The sequence below is a fragment of the Myxine glutinosa genome, chromosome 7 (assembly GCF_964187855.1).
Source record: "Myxine glutinosa chromosome 7, kmMyxGlut1.1, whole genome shotgun sequence".
Classification (NCBI taxonomy): Eukaryota; Metazoa; Chordata; class Myxini; order Myxiniformes; family Myxinidae; genus Myxine; species Myxine glutinosa.
The window spans coordinates 8,600,894-8,618,154 of record NC_136267.1 but is presented as its reverse complement, the minus strand read 5'-3'; the positions used below and the strand labels follow the sequence as shown (position 1 = coordinate 8,618,154).

At 44.8% G+C, this 17,261-nt stretch overlaps 1 protein-coding gene across 9 annotated transcripts in view; it reads right to left on the bottom strand.

Moving 5' to 3' along the window:
• Positions 1 to 17,261, bottom strand: part of LOC137430971 (calcium-binding and coiled-coil domain-containing protein 1-A) — a 147,644-nt gene that overhangs the window by 58,345 nt on the left and 72,038 nt on the right. For all 9 annotated transcript variants that reach the window (XR_010985168.2, XM_068121780.2, XM_068121781.2 and 6 more), the window contains 2 exons: positions 5,078 to 5,226; positions 4,726 to 4,816 (listed from right to left, as the gene is read on the bottom strand). Coding sequence is in view for 8 of the 9 variants with exons in the window: in XM_068121780.2 (XP_067977881.2) it covers positions 4,726 to 4,816; positions 5,078 to 5,226 (240 nt within the window). In the remaining variant the exon portion in view is untranslated. The remainder of the gene's footprint in view (positions 1 to 4,725; positions 4,817 to 5,077; positions 5,227 to 17,261) is intronic.

Sequence of the window (17,261 nt, the reverse complement as noted above, 5' to 3'; positions counted from 1 at the left end):
CATTGCGTCTAGTTACACCACGCCGTACAGACCTCAGGCTAATGGGCAGATCGAACGCTTCAACGGGATTATCTGGGGGGCCGTCATGCTCCACCTCCGGACCCTCGGCCGGGGCCTCGATAAATGGGCTTGGTCGCTACCTGCGGCGTTGAACTCGATCAGGGCTCTCCTGAGTACGGCAACCAACCAAACTCCCCACGAGCGACTTTTCCACCACCCCAGGAGCTCGGGGTGTATACGGTCTTTGCCCAGTTGGCTCGCTGGGCCCGGGCCGGCCTACCTTAAACGGGCGGTTCGCGCGAGCAAGTACGACCCCCTAGTGGACAAAGTGCAGATTCTCCAGGCTAAACCTGAGCATGCTCGTGTGATGACGTCTGATGGCCGTGAGACTACTGTCTCCGTTCGTCACCTTGCCCCTTGCGGGGTCGACGACCTTAGTAGGGAATCGGACGAACCGATCGAACCCATCTATGAGACTATGGCCTCTCCCGACGCTCCCATCGCCGACAGTCCACCGACCCTCCCCTCGTCGAGACTACCCGGGCCCGACGACTTGGAGTTACCCCCTTCGTCACCCGACCCTGTTGGCGCCTCTGACGCCGGGGACACAGGGATACGTGATGCCGTACCCGGGGAATTTCGGACGCGTGCTGGCAGAGAAATTCGCCGCCCGGCCCGATACGGATGGGTCGACTGATACTTCGCACCCTATTCGTGCTGACGCTCACTCGCTTTTAGCCACGCGGCCGTATAATTCTGACAGGGGGAGAATGTAGTGAAATCGTATTCGTACTGAACCCGGGGTGATGCTCGCTGCTCGTTGTCACCGCTATTGTCACCGCTAGGGGCGTGACTATAAGACCCACTGCTGCGACGGTGCTCCGAGACTTCTCCCTTGTGACATGTTACATCGGTAGCCTCGCTAACGGTACGCCTGTATAGAATATCTAGCTTGCTTGCATTGAATGATATGAATGGACCCATGAGATGTCGCATCGTATACTTATTGTGTATTTCTACTTTACAGGAATGATGTGATGATCTAAATGCAATTAAACCAACCATTGGACTAAAGTTGTGTGGACCTGATTGGTTTACCACAACAGAAAGGTCACGTGGATTGCAAGATACTACACAGAAAATACGTAATTTAAGAAGGAAAGGGCCGAGAACAAACAGAATTATATTAAAAACCAAGAAAGAAAGAACGCAGCCTCTCATGCCCAATCTTGGGCTGACTCAGAGAAAGAAGGCAGCTTCCTGGGTAGCCTCTCATGCTAGTTATAATGCTAATTCTGAGATAACAAGACCAAAAGTCAAAGCAGCGTAGCCGGGCTTGTTTGATGCTTCAGTTGATAAGGATAGTATGACCTGGGTGCGGATAGCAGTTAGAAAGTAATGGAAGCATTTAATTATTTAGAAGTACTGTAAGTCTCCAAGCTGTCAGTCACCATGGAGACAAAGAGATTGCATTGAGACATTGGTTTATTCTATATGTTTCGAGTCAACAATGAACTAAACATACACCGCTTCAACCCAGTAGCTTTGCAGTCACGACAGAGATTGAAGTGTTATGATTATATTTACTATATCATTATTATTAAAATCATTATTATTATTATCATTAGTAGGAAGATTATGTCACTGTATTAATAAACTGAGGGCAATTCCTTTCTCCCTCGATAATTAGTACACCGCTTTGAGTTGAATCATCCAATAACCACACACCGCTTCAATCCAGCAACTTAACTTTGCATATATATATATATATATATATATATATATATATATATATATATATATATATATATATATATATATATATATATATATATATATATACATATATATATATACATATATATATATATATACATATATACATATATATACATATATATATATATATACATATATACATATATATACATATATACATATATATATATATATACATATATACATATATATATATATATACATATATATATATATATATATATATATATATATATATATATATATATATATACATATATATATATATATATATATATATACATATATATATATATATACATATATATATATATATACATATATATATATATATATATACATATATACATATATATATATATATACATATATACATATATATATATATATATATATATATATATATATATATATATATATAAATATACATATATATATACATATATATATATATATATCCAGTAATACCCCGGCCTACGTCATTAATTGGTTCCATAAGCCATGACGTAACTCGGTTTTTGACGTAAACCGGGCGTAATGTCTTAAAAATGCCTTAAAATGAAGACAAACACCGTAATTCGTAAAACTAGAGTAAATAACTGGAGGAGGCTGCGGCTTCACCCTGAATCTTTGCAGCTCCCCGTTGGGAGTCCCTCCGTTGTTTTCTATCGGTCGGGTCTTCTCCTCGAACAGGGTGACCAGCACGGACGTGTCGACCGTGAGCTGGCTTGTGTGCCGAGTGGCTCCGCGGCCCGCTTCACCACGGCGTGATTTACCCAACGTGTCCGAGCAGTTTCACCGGTGGTCGTGTCGTGTGTCTGTGACGAACGAACGAGCTCAGGGTTCCGTGAACCCGGCCGCCCCGGGGATCGACGCTAGCCTCCGAGTCGTAGGCGTGCCCCGTCTTTCCTCGAGCGGCCGAAGTTGCTTGCTTCTTTATTTTTGGACGATGCGATATACGCAGAAACGACGACGTACAGGCAGGCATTTGCAAATCCATGCACATGTGCACATGCACACGTCGATCGGTTCTTTACAAGGATATGCATCAACAACAACTTGCTACTCCCTGCACCACAGATGTCAATTTCCAAACAATTTACCTACTCCCTCTACCTAACTTTAAACTACCCTCCCCGGGTATTCGTGAAGGGGTCCATCCTCCCCCATCCACTACTTCGCACCATGCACTCCACACCACTCAATCCACACTACTCACTCCACACACCATTTATTCCCACACACCAAGTATTCTCTCCATTTATCCACTTGCACCCCATGCAAGTCAATCACTCAACACCATTACACATGTCCTCAATACACCACTCATACACTTTCTCCGGTCATCCCAGACCATTGCCTCATTTCACCAAGTTCAACGATAACCAGATTCTCACACACACAACCATTCTCGACCAATGCCTCATTTCACCAAGTTCATTCCAAAGATCCTCATTCAATTCCTCAGTTGCGCCTAAAGCTCATCCTCATGCTCACACACATGATACACCAAGATACACCAAGAGCGGCTTCAGCTTGAAGTCGCCGGTGCAATTACCCCCAAGCATTAGCGTTAGCCGCTCCTTCGCGACTTTGTAGCCTGGCATGGTCTTCTCCTCCTTCGAGATAAAGGAGATGATGATGTAGGAGTGACGTAAAGTCGCACATAATGACGTTCGCTGAACTGAAATTTACTCTAGAAGAGTGGCGTAAAGTCGGATTTGACGTAGGTCGAAATGGCGTAAAACGGGGTATGACTATATATATACATACATACATACATACATACATACATACATACATACATACATACATACATACATATATATATATATATATAAAACTGTGAGAAATAGTAGAAACTCCACAGTACGAGCAGGGCGTCTCATTTGCATTAAATAAATAATCGGGAGATTAAATCAGACGCGGACGTAGCTTCAGGACGTCGATCTTTAATTGTCGACAAGCTTTCGACCAACAAAGGTCTTCTTCTTAGTCGTCCCCAAGTTCAACGGAAGTCCGTGGACATAACGTGGACATAACGTGGAATCATAATGGTTGACACATTGAACACATTCTGTGAATACAAGACGTTTTCATCATTTTGCCCTCTGGTTCCAGACTTATGGGACACCCTGTATTTATCAATATACTTGATGGTGATGAAAGCTATAAAGAAATCAAAGACCTTATTAAACTTCTAACCAATCAAATCTTTATAGATTCTCTATATATGTTTAATGCCCAAAGCGATACCATCTTTACAATTAATCAATGCAAAGATTGAGGATGTTCGAAGAACAACGACGCAACAGCGAATGTCGGTCCCTGGCTCCTCTGTCCCTGGCCTCTGGCTGCTCTCTCCTCCCCATCCCCATTCCACCCAGGAGGGGGAGATTTTACATCACATGAGTGTCCCCAGAACCAAGTTTACAATTAATTAATGCGAAGATGTTTGGATGCCAATATATTCGGAGTTGAGAAAAAATATGGAAAGAATATGGAGAAATAGGGTCGATTTCTGTTTTTCCCTCCCCACTGGATTCAATGTTAGATTTGGTCCCAGAACCAACATTCTCCCCCTGCTCACATGGCCCACACCTGTGTGGAAGCTGCTGCTTCCAATTTACTTGGTGTCCCTCATTTATTGTCCCAGGTGATTCCATTTTTCATCCTCTGTCAGTACGTCGATAAGGGGGGTTAACAAGGAGAGATGCAGAAAATAGAGCAAAATGGAGAAGATTGTCATGGGGACCGCAAGGCTAACCCCCGCTCTAGCAGGGAGAATGACCTTAAAATGCATGTTGTTGTTGTTGTTGTTGTCAGTACGTCGATACAGAGAATTGCCATATTTAATATAGTAGCAGGGAGGATTTAATTAAAGCTTTTCAAAAATGCCCGGAGTGTTCCCTTAAGACACTAACAAGCGTTTTACATTTCAACAACCTTGTAAAGCTTTTTTTCCTCTTCCACCTTGTGCAGTCGACGTCCAATTTTCTCATTTTCATCCTTAAGACTCACGTTTTGCTCTGATAAACTGAAACGAACAACAAAACGTGCAACAAATGGGTGTGGGGGAAAGAGGGGATGTAACAGCACTGATTCACACAACGTGTTCATGATTGAGAATAATGAAGATAATTGTAAAGAAAAAGGTGAGGTCTGCTGGAAGCTGATGATAAATGTAAAACGAAGAACTATCAGAGACAAATGGCAATGGCAGACTTTGTGGAGAAATAATCAGAATACCGAGGCAGAACCCAAAGGTCAGTTTCATTTACGTAACTCTACGACATACCTGGCAGCTTCAGACAAGACCAAAGACAGTTCAACCCGCAGAGCCTGCAGCTTCGCCTCCAAGAACTGTGTTTGGCACACATCCTGGTCTCTTTGGGCCTGTATGGCTTTCCGTTCTCGTGTCAGTCGCTCCGTCATGTCCTTCAGGTCCTGTGCAAGTTGTACAAAGTGCAGAATTAAGACCAGTCGGCATCCTCATTTTATCGATAGATCCATCCAATGGCAAAAGCCCCCAAAAATGAGCATTCTAACAAAGATAAGTCGGGAAGTTATCCTTGGACTTGTATACATGCCAGTTCATAACACAGAAAATGCTCAACTGGTCACTAATATTTTATTTGGGAAAACTGTATGCAATTGTTGAAGAATGTGATATATCTCACGTCTTTTTATACTCTGTGCCTAATGCTAATCTCAGATGTACATCTTTCTTTGAGTAAATAATCTTTGTCTTTGTTTGTTTGAGTAAGGAATATGCTTCTAATGTGTCTCATTATCCTCACCTTGATGTGAACACACATACCTTGATGCAGACACACACACATAATTATACATATATGTATTTTCATATATGTGTATATATATATATATATATATGTCAAGTAGTAGATTTGTTATTGCCTAAAGTTCAGTTATAGACGTTGGGTGCTAATGTGTTATGATTTATATGATGTCTAAAAATGCTATTTCATAAAGTAAATAAAGGGTTTTTGCTTCGTTTTAGTTTTGGATGAGGAAAGGCTTAAAATGAGGTCAGGCTGAACAAATTGTATACGTGTGCTTTTTTCGAGGCTGGTCGTAAAACCACGCCCACATGCGCTTGTTTTAGCGTAATGCTAGTAGAATGACATGATCGTTAACCATATATATTTTGTTTTAATCTCAGCAACGCATGACTCTGTATAAACATGCTTTGGATTACTCATGTACACAAACCCATAAAATATATGGGTTTGTTTGGCTAAGCATACACTCTCCTCATTGTGAGTTACATTTCTGTTTTCTCGGAGCCCAGAGAAACATTTGGTCCAAATGATAAGGACGGGCTGACTCCCCCGAATGATAACGGTGGGAGGAACCTCTCCCAGTGTTGTTTGTTCCCTCGGAGATTTCCTGATAAAACGTGTCCCTATATAAATGGACTGGGAATCAATGTGTTTTCAGGAAGGCTTGACGTGGCATGAGACTGGCTCTTGCTATAGATGTCTTGGCCTCCTCCGGATCTGTATAAGTTGGTTATTAATAAAGCTGCGCCATTCCAGGCTATTGTGGACTTCTTTTGCAAACGAAGAGCTGATTCTTCACAGATGGTACCAGGAGTGGGGTGTCAACAGACGCGGAGGACGGGAAACGGAGCCCGATGGACAGGAGGAAGGCTGACCTGAGGCCGGCGCCGGCACGTTGATTTGATTAAAGGTGGGAGTTGTTTTATATCAGAGGGCTATTATTCCAAATTCGTACCTTCCTCCTTCGAGCGGGTTCAGTCTCCTTGTCTTCCCCGCTGTCTGCACTCGAACAGAAATTGTAAGTAGAGGCTCATTTAGGCCTCAGAATGGCGTAGCTTTGTTAAAGCCAGGATAAATAAATAATAGTAAGGATACAAGTAAGGACTTAACAGTAAGCTTAAAGTTACAGTTAGCACCAGGAGGGGAAAATGAGGTCGGACAGCCATATAGGTTGAAACCAGGTGGCCAAGATTTTTCCAGGAAGGAACAGCCCAGAGACAAGATGGGGTATGCCATTGCATGCCAGGGAACGAAGGGCTGTGGCTAAACTTAGATAGAAAGCCATAGGAACATAGACGGCCAAAGGGACATGGCCAGGAAGGGTGAAATGCGTAGGTACCAGGTAGGTTTGACAAGAAGGTAGTGACAACTACGAGGTCAAGCCAGAAAGCTCTAGACTAAGTTCTAGACAAGAGGTCCAGATAAAGCAGGCCAGGACCTGGTGGACAAGAGAAAATAAATAAGCTCACAGGAAATGGGCCAGGTGAAACAATTAAGGAGGTAGTTAAGCAAGCAAATCAGCGGCTAATGCCGCTCGTCCATAATCCGGACCAAGACCCCGCGAAAGGGGAGGTAGCCACCATGCCCCCAACCCCCCCCCAAGACCTGAGCTCAGCCCCGGGGCTCTAGGCAACACCCCAACACCCCCCGCCCTGCCTCCCCTTTCCACCTCAACCCACCCCCCGTCCAAACCCGTCCCAAAAAATCCTTTTCCTTGAATGAGAGACGTAACATGAATGAGGAATGAATGTATATTGGGATGTTAATTGACGTGTGTGTCTGGCCAATGTGTTTGTCTGTGTGTCATGTGCAAAGCAGAGGGTTTCGGTGTGAAACTTTGTAAGCGATCTGCTCGACTTGGGGGAAATTCAGGCCGGGAATGTCCATTTTAGCGTCTATCCGAGAGAACAGGCGAGGTCCTGAACTGAGTCCGGATTTTCATCTGTTTGGGAGTGTTTGGGAAGCGAATTGATATAAATCGGGTCAGGAAAGCACCCGGAGTGCCCTTGTCGATCTACTGTTGATATGAAGCGGTTTCTTGGAGATGGTTGCAGAATTCGAATCAATATGTGTGTTTTACTTGAATTGAAGAGTTCATTCAATGGCAGATATTGTGTATTGTATGTGTGGGATGTATCGCTGAGGCAGCTCACCTTTGGAATTGGTGTCATATAGTGCATTTTGGGGTCGGGTGCGATGAGGTTGCTCAGAGTGCCGGCGATAACTCGCCCACTCTCAGAGGAAGTGTGTGCCCAAATGCATTGTGGGTCATTTCGACTTTGCTGGATGTCGGACGTTCACATGTCAGTATCTTGTCAGAATCTTCTTCTTCATGTCATGTCCTTCATCCTTCATCTTCTTGTCAGAATTAGACATGAGTCATGAGCCATGTCGGAATAGTGGCCGGCTGCGACATATATGCCAGGCAATGTCACAGGACGAATACGTTATTTAAGATGGATTTATAAGATGGATAGATGGATGGATTTATTTAAGATGGCTAAAATAAACGATTTCAAGACAGAGTAATTAATTTCCGGAGTCAAGTTCCAACAGGAAGTCTTGTTCATACAGTAAGGTACAGTGCGGAGTGGCGGCTGGAAGATGCATCGAAGCATTTGGGATGATCGATGCGCCGGACAAAGGGTATGCTGGCGAACGATGCTGATAAGGTTAAGTTATTAAAACGCATATGGGTCTGGAGGCAGATAATGTGGGACAAGCTGCCTCACGGGCGCTGCAGGGAGAGTATTTGGAAATTCAATAATTTGAACAGAAATGTCACGTTTTCAACAGAACGCTGATCCGAGGAAGGAGGACGGTCGAGGTTTCAACTGTCGGTATGTGGTGTGGCTTGTACCAAGGTGCGTTGATGAAGCGTTGTGCGAACGAGGAAGGATGTGCGATGGGCATTGTGAAGCACGCCTCGTACGGAAGGTCCTTGGACGAAGTGTGACGGTTGTTGGATTCGTAGAAGTTAGCATTATGCTATGTAGAGCCACATTAATGGTCATTTGTCCATTGTCGCCGGACTTGCATTACTTGTGGGATAATAAAGCGCTGGTTACCCCAATTCGAAGTTTGACCTTTTAAAGTTTAGTTGACCTTTGTTCGAGATATGCAAGGGAAAGGTCAGAGGTAATTCACTAACCTTGGAAGAACGACAGGCGGAGTCAGTCTACAGGGTGTTGCTTTAACGACAGGATATAGAACCTAAATCTGGGGAGAATATCGGGACATTATATTGTGGGTAAAACCAAAATCATGTACATAATTAGTGGACAGAGAATATCGAGTTTTTTGTTGTTGTGGAAGCGTCAGTCAGGTACAGTACGCTTGGAATTTAATTTAACCGGGTCGAGTACAGTGACGTGTTCGATCGAGCTGTGGGGATTTGAGATGGATTTGAGTCACGTTAAATGGAGGACATTTGTGAGGATGAAGAGATGCAAGTAACGTGGATTAAATTGTGGTATCACGAGTTGGGTGCCAGAGATATTGTGGTTATTATAACTCACTGATTATAGGGGGCGCCGGGCGCACCGAGTACAGATCGGGTTGCATGATGGAGCACGCATGCATGGATTTTGGCTTTGCGAGGCCCCGGATAGAAATTGGCATTTCGATGCTGTGGATTATATTGTACCTGCCCGGAAAGGGGATGTCCTGTGCTGGGGCTGACGACATGCCTCTGTTATTTGTCTGTCTGTCGGTCTGATTGTAAGTCTTTGGTACTGGGAGGGCTAATTGAGTGCTCAGGCGTCATTGTTCCATGGAGGCAGGAGCTGTGAGTCACAAAATGTAAATGTAACACAGAGAGATGAACAGGACAACAATGGAGTTTATATGGACGGGTTTGGGGATGCAACTTCGTCCGGGGGTTTTGGTCCAGCCTGCAAGGAGTCCAGGGGCTTGTTTTAGGGCTGGGTCGCCAAAAATGGGATGCTGTGCCCATCTGGATGTAAAATTATCCATCAAGGACGGGGAATAATGTGCAGTGTGATTGGGTAAGAGGTAAAGGCCATAAAACACCAACCCCATGAGGAACGAAATAAATGGAGAGATGTTGGGATCACATGATGGTTGGGATTGAAGAACAACCTACTGGGATTTCAAACCTGTGTTTGGGTCTGGGGCAACTGGGTGATGGGCAATAGTGTATGAGTGAGTAATTATGATCTGTTTAAGTGTAAGAGGCGGTGGAGAAGAAAGGGGTGATGAAAAGTTATTTGTTTTAGTGTGAAGTAGGTTGGTTGCTTACTTGTCACAGTAAGATGAGAGTTGTGTTTTTAAGCTTGGTCTTTGAATGAATTGTTGCTTGGAATGTGGAAAAGTGATTGGAAAAGTGATTTCTGATCGCTGATCCGATCTGGTTTTGAATTGTTTGATTTAATTTTGAATTGATTGGAGGTAATAAGGATTTGTGTTGATTTCCTGATTTGAGTTCATCTGGAAACGAAGACAGATGGGATTAATGTGTATATCAGGAACAATTTGGAAAAGAAATATGGATATATGACATTACTAAAATATAACCAAGCAATTGAGAGTTCTTGGGTTAATGGGATATAAATAAATGCATCTACAAGTTGATGGTTTATAAAAAATTTAGGTCTGGATGATACTTAAACGATGAACAATGTTGGCAATATACAAAGAATGTGACTTGTTTTTTGGGGGGAAAACATGTGGTTTAAATTTGGTTGGCTAAGTTTTAAAGATGGAGATGTTTCGCAGAACTCTTATGATTATTTACATGAGTGGTGGACTATTCCATGGCGAAGCATTTTTCAGTTTTTATGATTAAGGTTTAAGGTCTTTATGATCTGTTTAGTGTATTTTTCAAAGGAGAGGGTTTTGGTCAATGATGATGCCAAGATTCCGGATGTGGATACTGGGAAACCATCGATGTTGGGGGGAATGAAGATTAATTCAGATTTAGCGTAGTTAAGTTCGAGGAAGCTGATCTGAAGCTAGAATTTTATTTCAGTTAGGCAGTTTGTCAGGATAGAGTGGGTGGTGGTGGAGCACGATTTGGTGGAGATGAAAAAGCTGGATGTCATCGGTGAAGCAGTGGAATTGGAGACCATGGTGCATTGGCTATGGTGCATGACGGATTAAGTGACCAAGGGGGGATAGGTACAGGACGAAGAGGAGGGGGCCAAGAACTGAACCTTGGGGGACACCTTAAGGGGGAGTGAATTGTGGTGATTAAGCTGTTGTAGATGCTGTCAATTTTGCTTTGGATGAATGGTCCAGGAAGGAAGGAGGGTGCAGGTGGCACCAGGTGTGAGTGCACAGGTGTGCACCAACAGGTGTGTGGAGCAAGGTGGTGGTATCCAGGGAGCTGAGGAGTTTGTTCACGTTGTAAAGTTTGTTTATTTAGTTTGTTTATTGTAGAGAAGAGTGCTTTTGGGATTCCGGAGCCAGAGTGGATAATTTGAGGGTAGTAGGTGGAGTAGAGGACATCTTTGCAGTGCTGTAGGTGGTCCTTGTAGGCTTGGGGGTGAACTAATTTGGGTTTAATAGGCACAAGCTGGTCTAAACAGGGTGAGGAGGATGGTGTGATTGATGATGTCAAAGGAGGCGTTGAGGTGAGGAGGATGAAAATGTTGAGGTTGCCGGCATCAGAGGAGAGAAAAGGTCGCTGGTGATTTTGAGGAGAGCAGTTTCAGTACTGTGGCTGGAGCAGAATCCGGATTGGGATGTTTCATACAGGTTATTGGCAGAGTGGTGATGTTTGAGTTGAGTGGCCACAGCACGTTCCAAAATTTTTGACAGAAAGGGTAGATTGGAGATGGGTCTGAAGTTATTTAGGGTGTCAGGGTTTAGTCCAGGGTTTTTCCAAAATGGGGGTGAAGTTTCACGAGTTTTTGGGGAAATCGGTATGTGAAGCTGGATTAAGTTGGAACTGCTTGATGAGCCATGGAGATGGATTGGGTTTTGTTGTTGGTTGTCTGGGAGTTCGGTTGTTGCATTGCCAAAGGTTTCTGTGTGGTGGACACACTCGTTGGCTGTTGTCTTGTGTGACGTGGATGGAGATGTATGTGGCTGTGTGTGGCTGCCTGGAGGGGAAGGCGGCTACAGTGGTTGATATTGGTTGTGGGTTGTCCGGGGTGCTTCGATTTGCATAAAGGGTGAAGATTGGGATATTACATTATTTTAAGTAAGTATTGGTATGAGTAATTACAGAAGTAATTATGAGTTATTATGAGTAATTAGTGGTATGAGTATTAGTTATGAGTTCCAGGTGTTGAGCTAGTTATGCTAGTTATCCAGCTAGTTATGAGTAAGTGATTATTTTAGTAAAATTACATGTTTCGCTGTGTTGTTGATCTGGGGACAAGCTAGTTTGATGGGTACCCTGGGGTCTTCAGCGTGTCTATGTGTTTGTCTGTCTGTCACACCGGACTCTTGAATGGGTTTTCATGAGACGAATTTCAGACATAACAGTGAGAATCTATTTTGAGCGAATCACAGTGGGTGAGGAAAACATTGTGTGTGACCAGACACCAGAACTGACCAGAATTGAAATTGGAAGTAGACCAGGTTATTTCTATTATTTGTTTATTCGTGAAAATAAATAAATAATAGGGGGAGGTTCATGGAGGTTAATGGTGGTTTGTTTGTATTAATCGAGGTTAATGGTGGTTTGTGTTTGTGTTAATGGAGGTTAAAGGTGGTTGGTTTGTGGTAATTCTAGTTGAAACTCTCGCTGAAGTAATTTTCGTTTATTTTTATTTTTTGATTCGATTTGAGAGTTGAGATGATTGATTTTTTATTAATTTTATAATTTTATTTTTATTGATGTTGGAAACAGGTAATGGGATGCTGAGAGAAGGATGGAATTTAATTTGAATTGGACTGGATTAAATGGGATTGAATTTAAAAATTGAATATTGAATAAAATTGGATCCACTTGGAAAAAAGTGGATTAGGAAATTGGAGACCTGTAGACCAGGCGCTCCCAGGAGACTTGTGGATCAGGTGTTCCACCAGAGGAAAAAGACCAGGTGTTCGTGGAGCACTTCACCTGCAAGAACGCCTTGGAACCAAGGTGGAAGGGACCAGTCCAGGTGTTGCTGACTACACCAACGGCAGTCTTTTGCGAGGGCAAGACTTCGTGGATCCACGCCACGCACTGTAAGTTGGCCATACAAGCACCAGACACCACACCCCCAGAACACAGTAAGGATGGGCCTAATCATAGGTACAATACTATTGATAGCGACAGCAGCTAGGGGAAACTCCGATTCCAATAGATGCGAAAACGAAACCCGACACCTCACCGTAACATGGGGACAAAGAGTATCACTACCATGTTTCGAACAGAAAGCCCTGCACACAAATTGGGTGAACATAAATTGGCTAGCACTGTCGGCAGGGCCTGGACGCGTTGGCATGGTACTACAAAAGCAACGAGAGTTCCGGGAAGACGGGCAAGCTAGCATTAAGACCTTGGCCCAACCAGGATACAAATGGGGAACCCCTGATTTTAAGCTACAAACACGCACGCGCCTAGAGAAAGGCATGACTATGCAGGTCCGGTGCAGCGTCTGGACCCCTGGCGCGGCCGGTGGCGAAAAGAACTACATACCATGCATCGAATACATACTCACGCCACAACCCCAGGATAAGGCCCCAAAGAGGGGGGAAAACACATATTGGAAAGTGGCCAGGGAGGTGGCAACAATTCAAAATAGGACACACTGCTGGTCGTGCATGCACTTTCCCCAAGCAGGCACCACAGGAATACACATGATAGTGCTACCTCTGTCCCTCAATGACCTCTGCTCACAACCTATCGATTCCCCATGTTTAGTCACCATGCTGGAAAGAGAAGGGGTTGACAACGGCAAGAGTTGCAATCGACAATTTAATTATCGCCCGTCAATGATTGCCCATGTGGCCGAGAGGCCTGCCCCCGTCTGGGTCAAACCACAGAAAGGGAGGGTCTGCCTCCAGGGTTCCGGCCACTTGCGTATGGGAGAATCAGAATGCGCCTACACTCTCCCCGGGAAGCTGGGACAAGGGAGCTCGGGGATTACATTACGAATAGTACTGCAAGATAAACACAACCACAACATAACGGCTATAACATTCTCTAGGGGGGTTAGTAGGATTAATGGGGTGGTAAAGGGACTCCAGTGCTTATCCACCCACCTGGTCCCACCCCATGGGACAATGTTTATATGCGGCGACAAGGCTTACCCCTATTTACCAAATAATTGGGGGGGCACATGTTATCTGGGTTCAGTCCTTCCTGACGTTGAGATACTGGATGAGCTAGACCCAAAGTCCTTGGACAGGCGTTATAAGAGGTCAGTCATGAACGAAGATGGAACCACTAAACTACACGGGAGCCTAGGGGAAAGGTGTTTGGTTTCTTCTTCCCAGGAGCGGGCACAGTCATGGATAGTTTCCGGATAGACAAATTGGCTTTGGCCCTAGAAAAGGTGGCAAACGACACCGCTACGGCTCATGACATACTATTGGATCGATCGGATCGCGCGCGAAAATTCTTATACATTTAGCTGGCTCACTGACTGGTTCCAGGGATGGACGGGCACCATAGTGAAGTGGTTATTGACCGCACTGGCTGTGATAATCGGGGTAGTAATTTGGGGGGCACTAATGAAATCTCTAGTCCTCCTCTGTATGAGAAAGTATTTTACAGGATGGAAAGTGAAGAAGCCGCCGACAACAACTATGGCTCTGACCACAGAGGCCGTCGACCTGAACGGGTCCTTCAACAAGGCAGTTGCGACCGGCGCTCCAGAAAATTGCATTGAATTTTGTGGCAACTGTGATACTTGTGTGGATCCCATGTGGGAACTGGCTGCTGCCTGTAACGGTGTATGTGATGACTGTGATACTTGTGCTATAAACCCCTTGCGTGTACTGGCTAACGCTGCTTATGTATTACAAGCTGACAGCTGCACGCCCCCTTCCGACCCAACTATGGATCTGATTGCGACACTGGGTCTGGCGGTTGAGGGACCCGACGCGGATGTCCTAGACCCGCAAGCCGACCAGGCGCCCATGGGAGACTTTGACATAAAGGAAGTCCCTCTCTTTTCTTCAAATGTTTCGGATCTCTTTGATCCAAATGTTTCGGATCTCTTTGATCCACATGTTGCGGATCTCTTTGCTTCAAGTGATTCGGATTCGGATTTTTACGCTCTGTACCCTGACCAGGAAATTGAGACACAAGATACTGACGACATTTTGTATTCCCCAGAACAGCAACACGTGAGGGACCTCATGGGCATGACCGTTGATTAACTTCGAAGATCTGCAAGGACTGCGTCTGCAAAGGGTGGGGGGAGCCAGTTCCGCAGGGGAAGTGATGCACCCTCTGGCGGAGCAGAACCTCATCTGGACCAGACGTCTTCGTTGTGGATCCGAAACGTTAATGAACTTTCATGTTTTGAGCCCTCAGGCTCCGAGCACGCACCACACGACACGTTCGCCAAATGCACGGGCGAGGCGCTTTGGGCGCACGATATGCCCTTGGGAGATACCCGCATTACACAATTATTTTTTCAATACCCGCATTACACAATTATTTTTCAATAAAGCCCGATGTGGCACGTTGTCTCTTAAGATACTTTGTCTCGACGAGACAAGAGGAAGGAATGTCAAGTAGTAGATTTGTTATTGCCTAAAGTTCAGTTATAGACGTTGGGTGCTAATGTGTTATGATTTATATGATGTCTAAAAATGCTATTTCATAAAGTAAATAAAGGGTTTTTGCTTCGTTTTAGTTTTGGATGAGGAAAGGCTTAAAATGAGGTCAGGCTGAACAAATTGTATACGTGTGCTTTTTTCGAGGCTGGTCGTAAAACCACGCCCACATGCGCTTGTTTTAGCGTAATGCTAGTAGAATGACATGATCGTTAACCATATATATTTTGTTTTAATCTCAGCAACGCATGACTCTGTATAAACATGCTTTGGATTACTCATGTACACAAACCCATAAAATATATGGGTTTGTTTGGCTAAGCATACACTCTCCTCATTGTGAGTTACATTTCTGTTTTCTCGGAGCCCAGAGAAACATTTGGTCCAAATGATAAGGACGGGCTGACTCCCCCGAATGATAACGGTGGGAGGAACCTCTCCCAGTGTTGTTTGTTCCCTCGGAGATTTCCTGATAAAACGTGTCCCTATATAAATGGACTGGGAATCAATGTGTTTTCAGGAAGGCTTGACGTGGCATGAGACTGGCTCTTGCTATAGATGTCTTGGCCTCCTCCGGATCTGTATAAGTTGGTTATTAATAAAGCTGCGCCATTCCAGGCTATTGTGGACTTCTTTTGCAAACGAAGAGCTGATTCTTCACATATATATATATATATATATATATATATATATATATATATATATATATATATTGTTGCGGATCTCAGCGCTGGCCTTTCCCCTTACCAAGGGGGGATTAGTCCCCTTGTCTTTCACTAGCCGACGGGACCCGGGACCGATGACGTCCTTCCCGGACAGCGTTAGGTCGGGTTTTAGGACTAGGGATTCGCTATTACCTATGTACTAATGCCGCCCAGAAACGAGGAAATAAGCCCCGCCCGAATCACGGGTGTTAGTGGAAATGCCGAGCGGTAGCGACCCGTGACCCGAGCCGTTAGCAATGACTAACCTGATCCAAGCGGTTCATAATCGTGCCACGCTTACCCAATGATGGAAATGACTGAAACACCCGGATTTGGAAGAAAGGAATAACAGAATTTATTTACACTTTGTACAATCAGAAGAAGAAGAATACACAGTGCAACCTTATACAGTCTTAACTTATCCCTGGACAAACGGGCCCGTCACGCACAGACACACTCACACCTGGATGCAGATGAACAGGTCGATGGTCCAGGAATGGCGTCCAGGCAGCTCGTTCTCCGGTCCCCAACTCGCACCACGAAGCAGATGAACCAGACGGCAGGAGCTCTCCGCGTGTCGTTTGGCGCGTGCGGGATTATCACGGGGCAACGGTAGGCTGGCTTTGGCGGTTACACTCGTGGCTCAGCCGCGTAAGTTCCAATAACCGCGATCAATGCGCTCTTCAGTATCTCACTGCTTAACTCAATGCGCTCCTTCAATACAATTCGCTCGCGATGCGTGACTCCATTCTCATCTCAGGTGAACTCGCCGAGTGCCTCTCCCTTCTCATCTGATCTCAACTCCTCGTACCATCTCATCTCATCTCTTCTCAGGTGGGGGCCTCGCGCCAAGGGTTTTATTGCCACGCTCTTAGAACCCTCTGGAACTCACCAGACGTTTCTTGCCAGGCCCTAGCAAGCCATGCCCACCGAGCTCTGGTTGACTATTGCCCTTACCGTCACCGCCTTCTGACGCGCTGCTTGATGCGGCCACACCTCGACCTCACGCTCCTCCCTGTTTCCAGGCCTACTTCGTGTCATTGGACTAGTTTCAAGTGAAACCAAGGGCAGCGAACGCTGCTGGCGGCCAAAGCGTAACAAACTGCCGCGGGTAGCCCAAAGCATAACAAATTGAGGGATGCCAAATGGGGCGCGGGATCGATTATGCCCATGATGGAAATTGGAGGGTGGCCACAAAATGAAAAGGACCTAAGCTTATTATTTCTTTACACAACGCAGATGTCACTAGGGAAATGGCCTACTCTTACACATACGATGACATAACTAA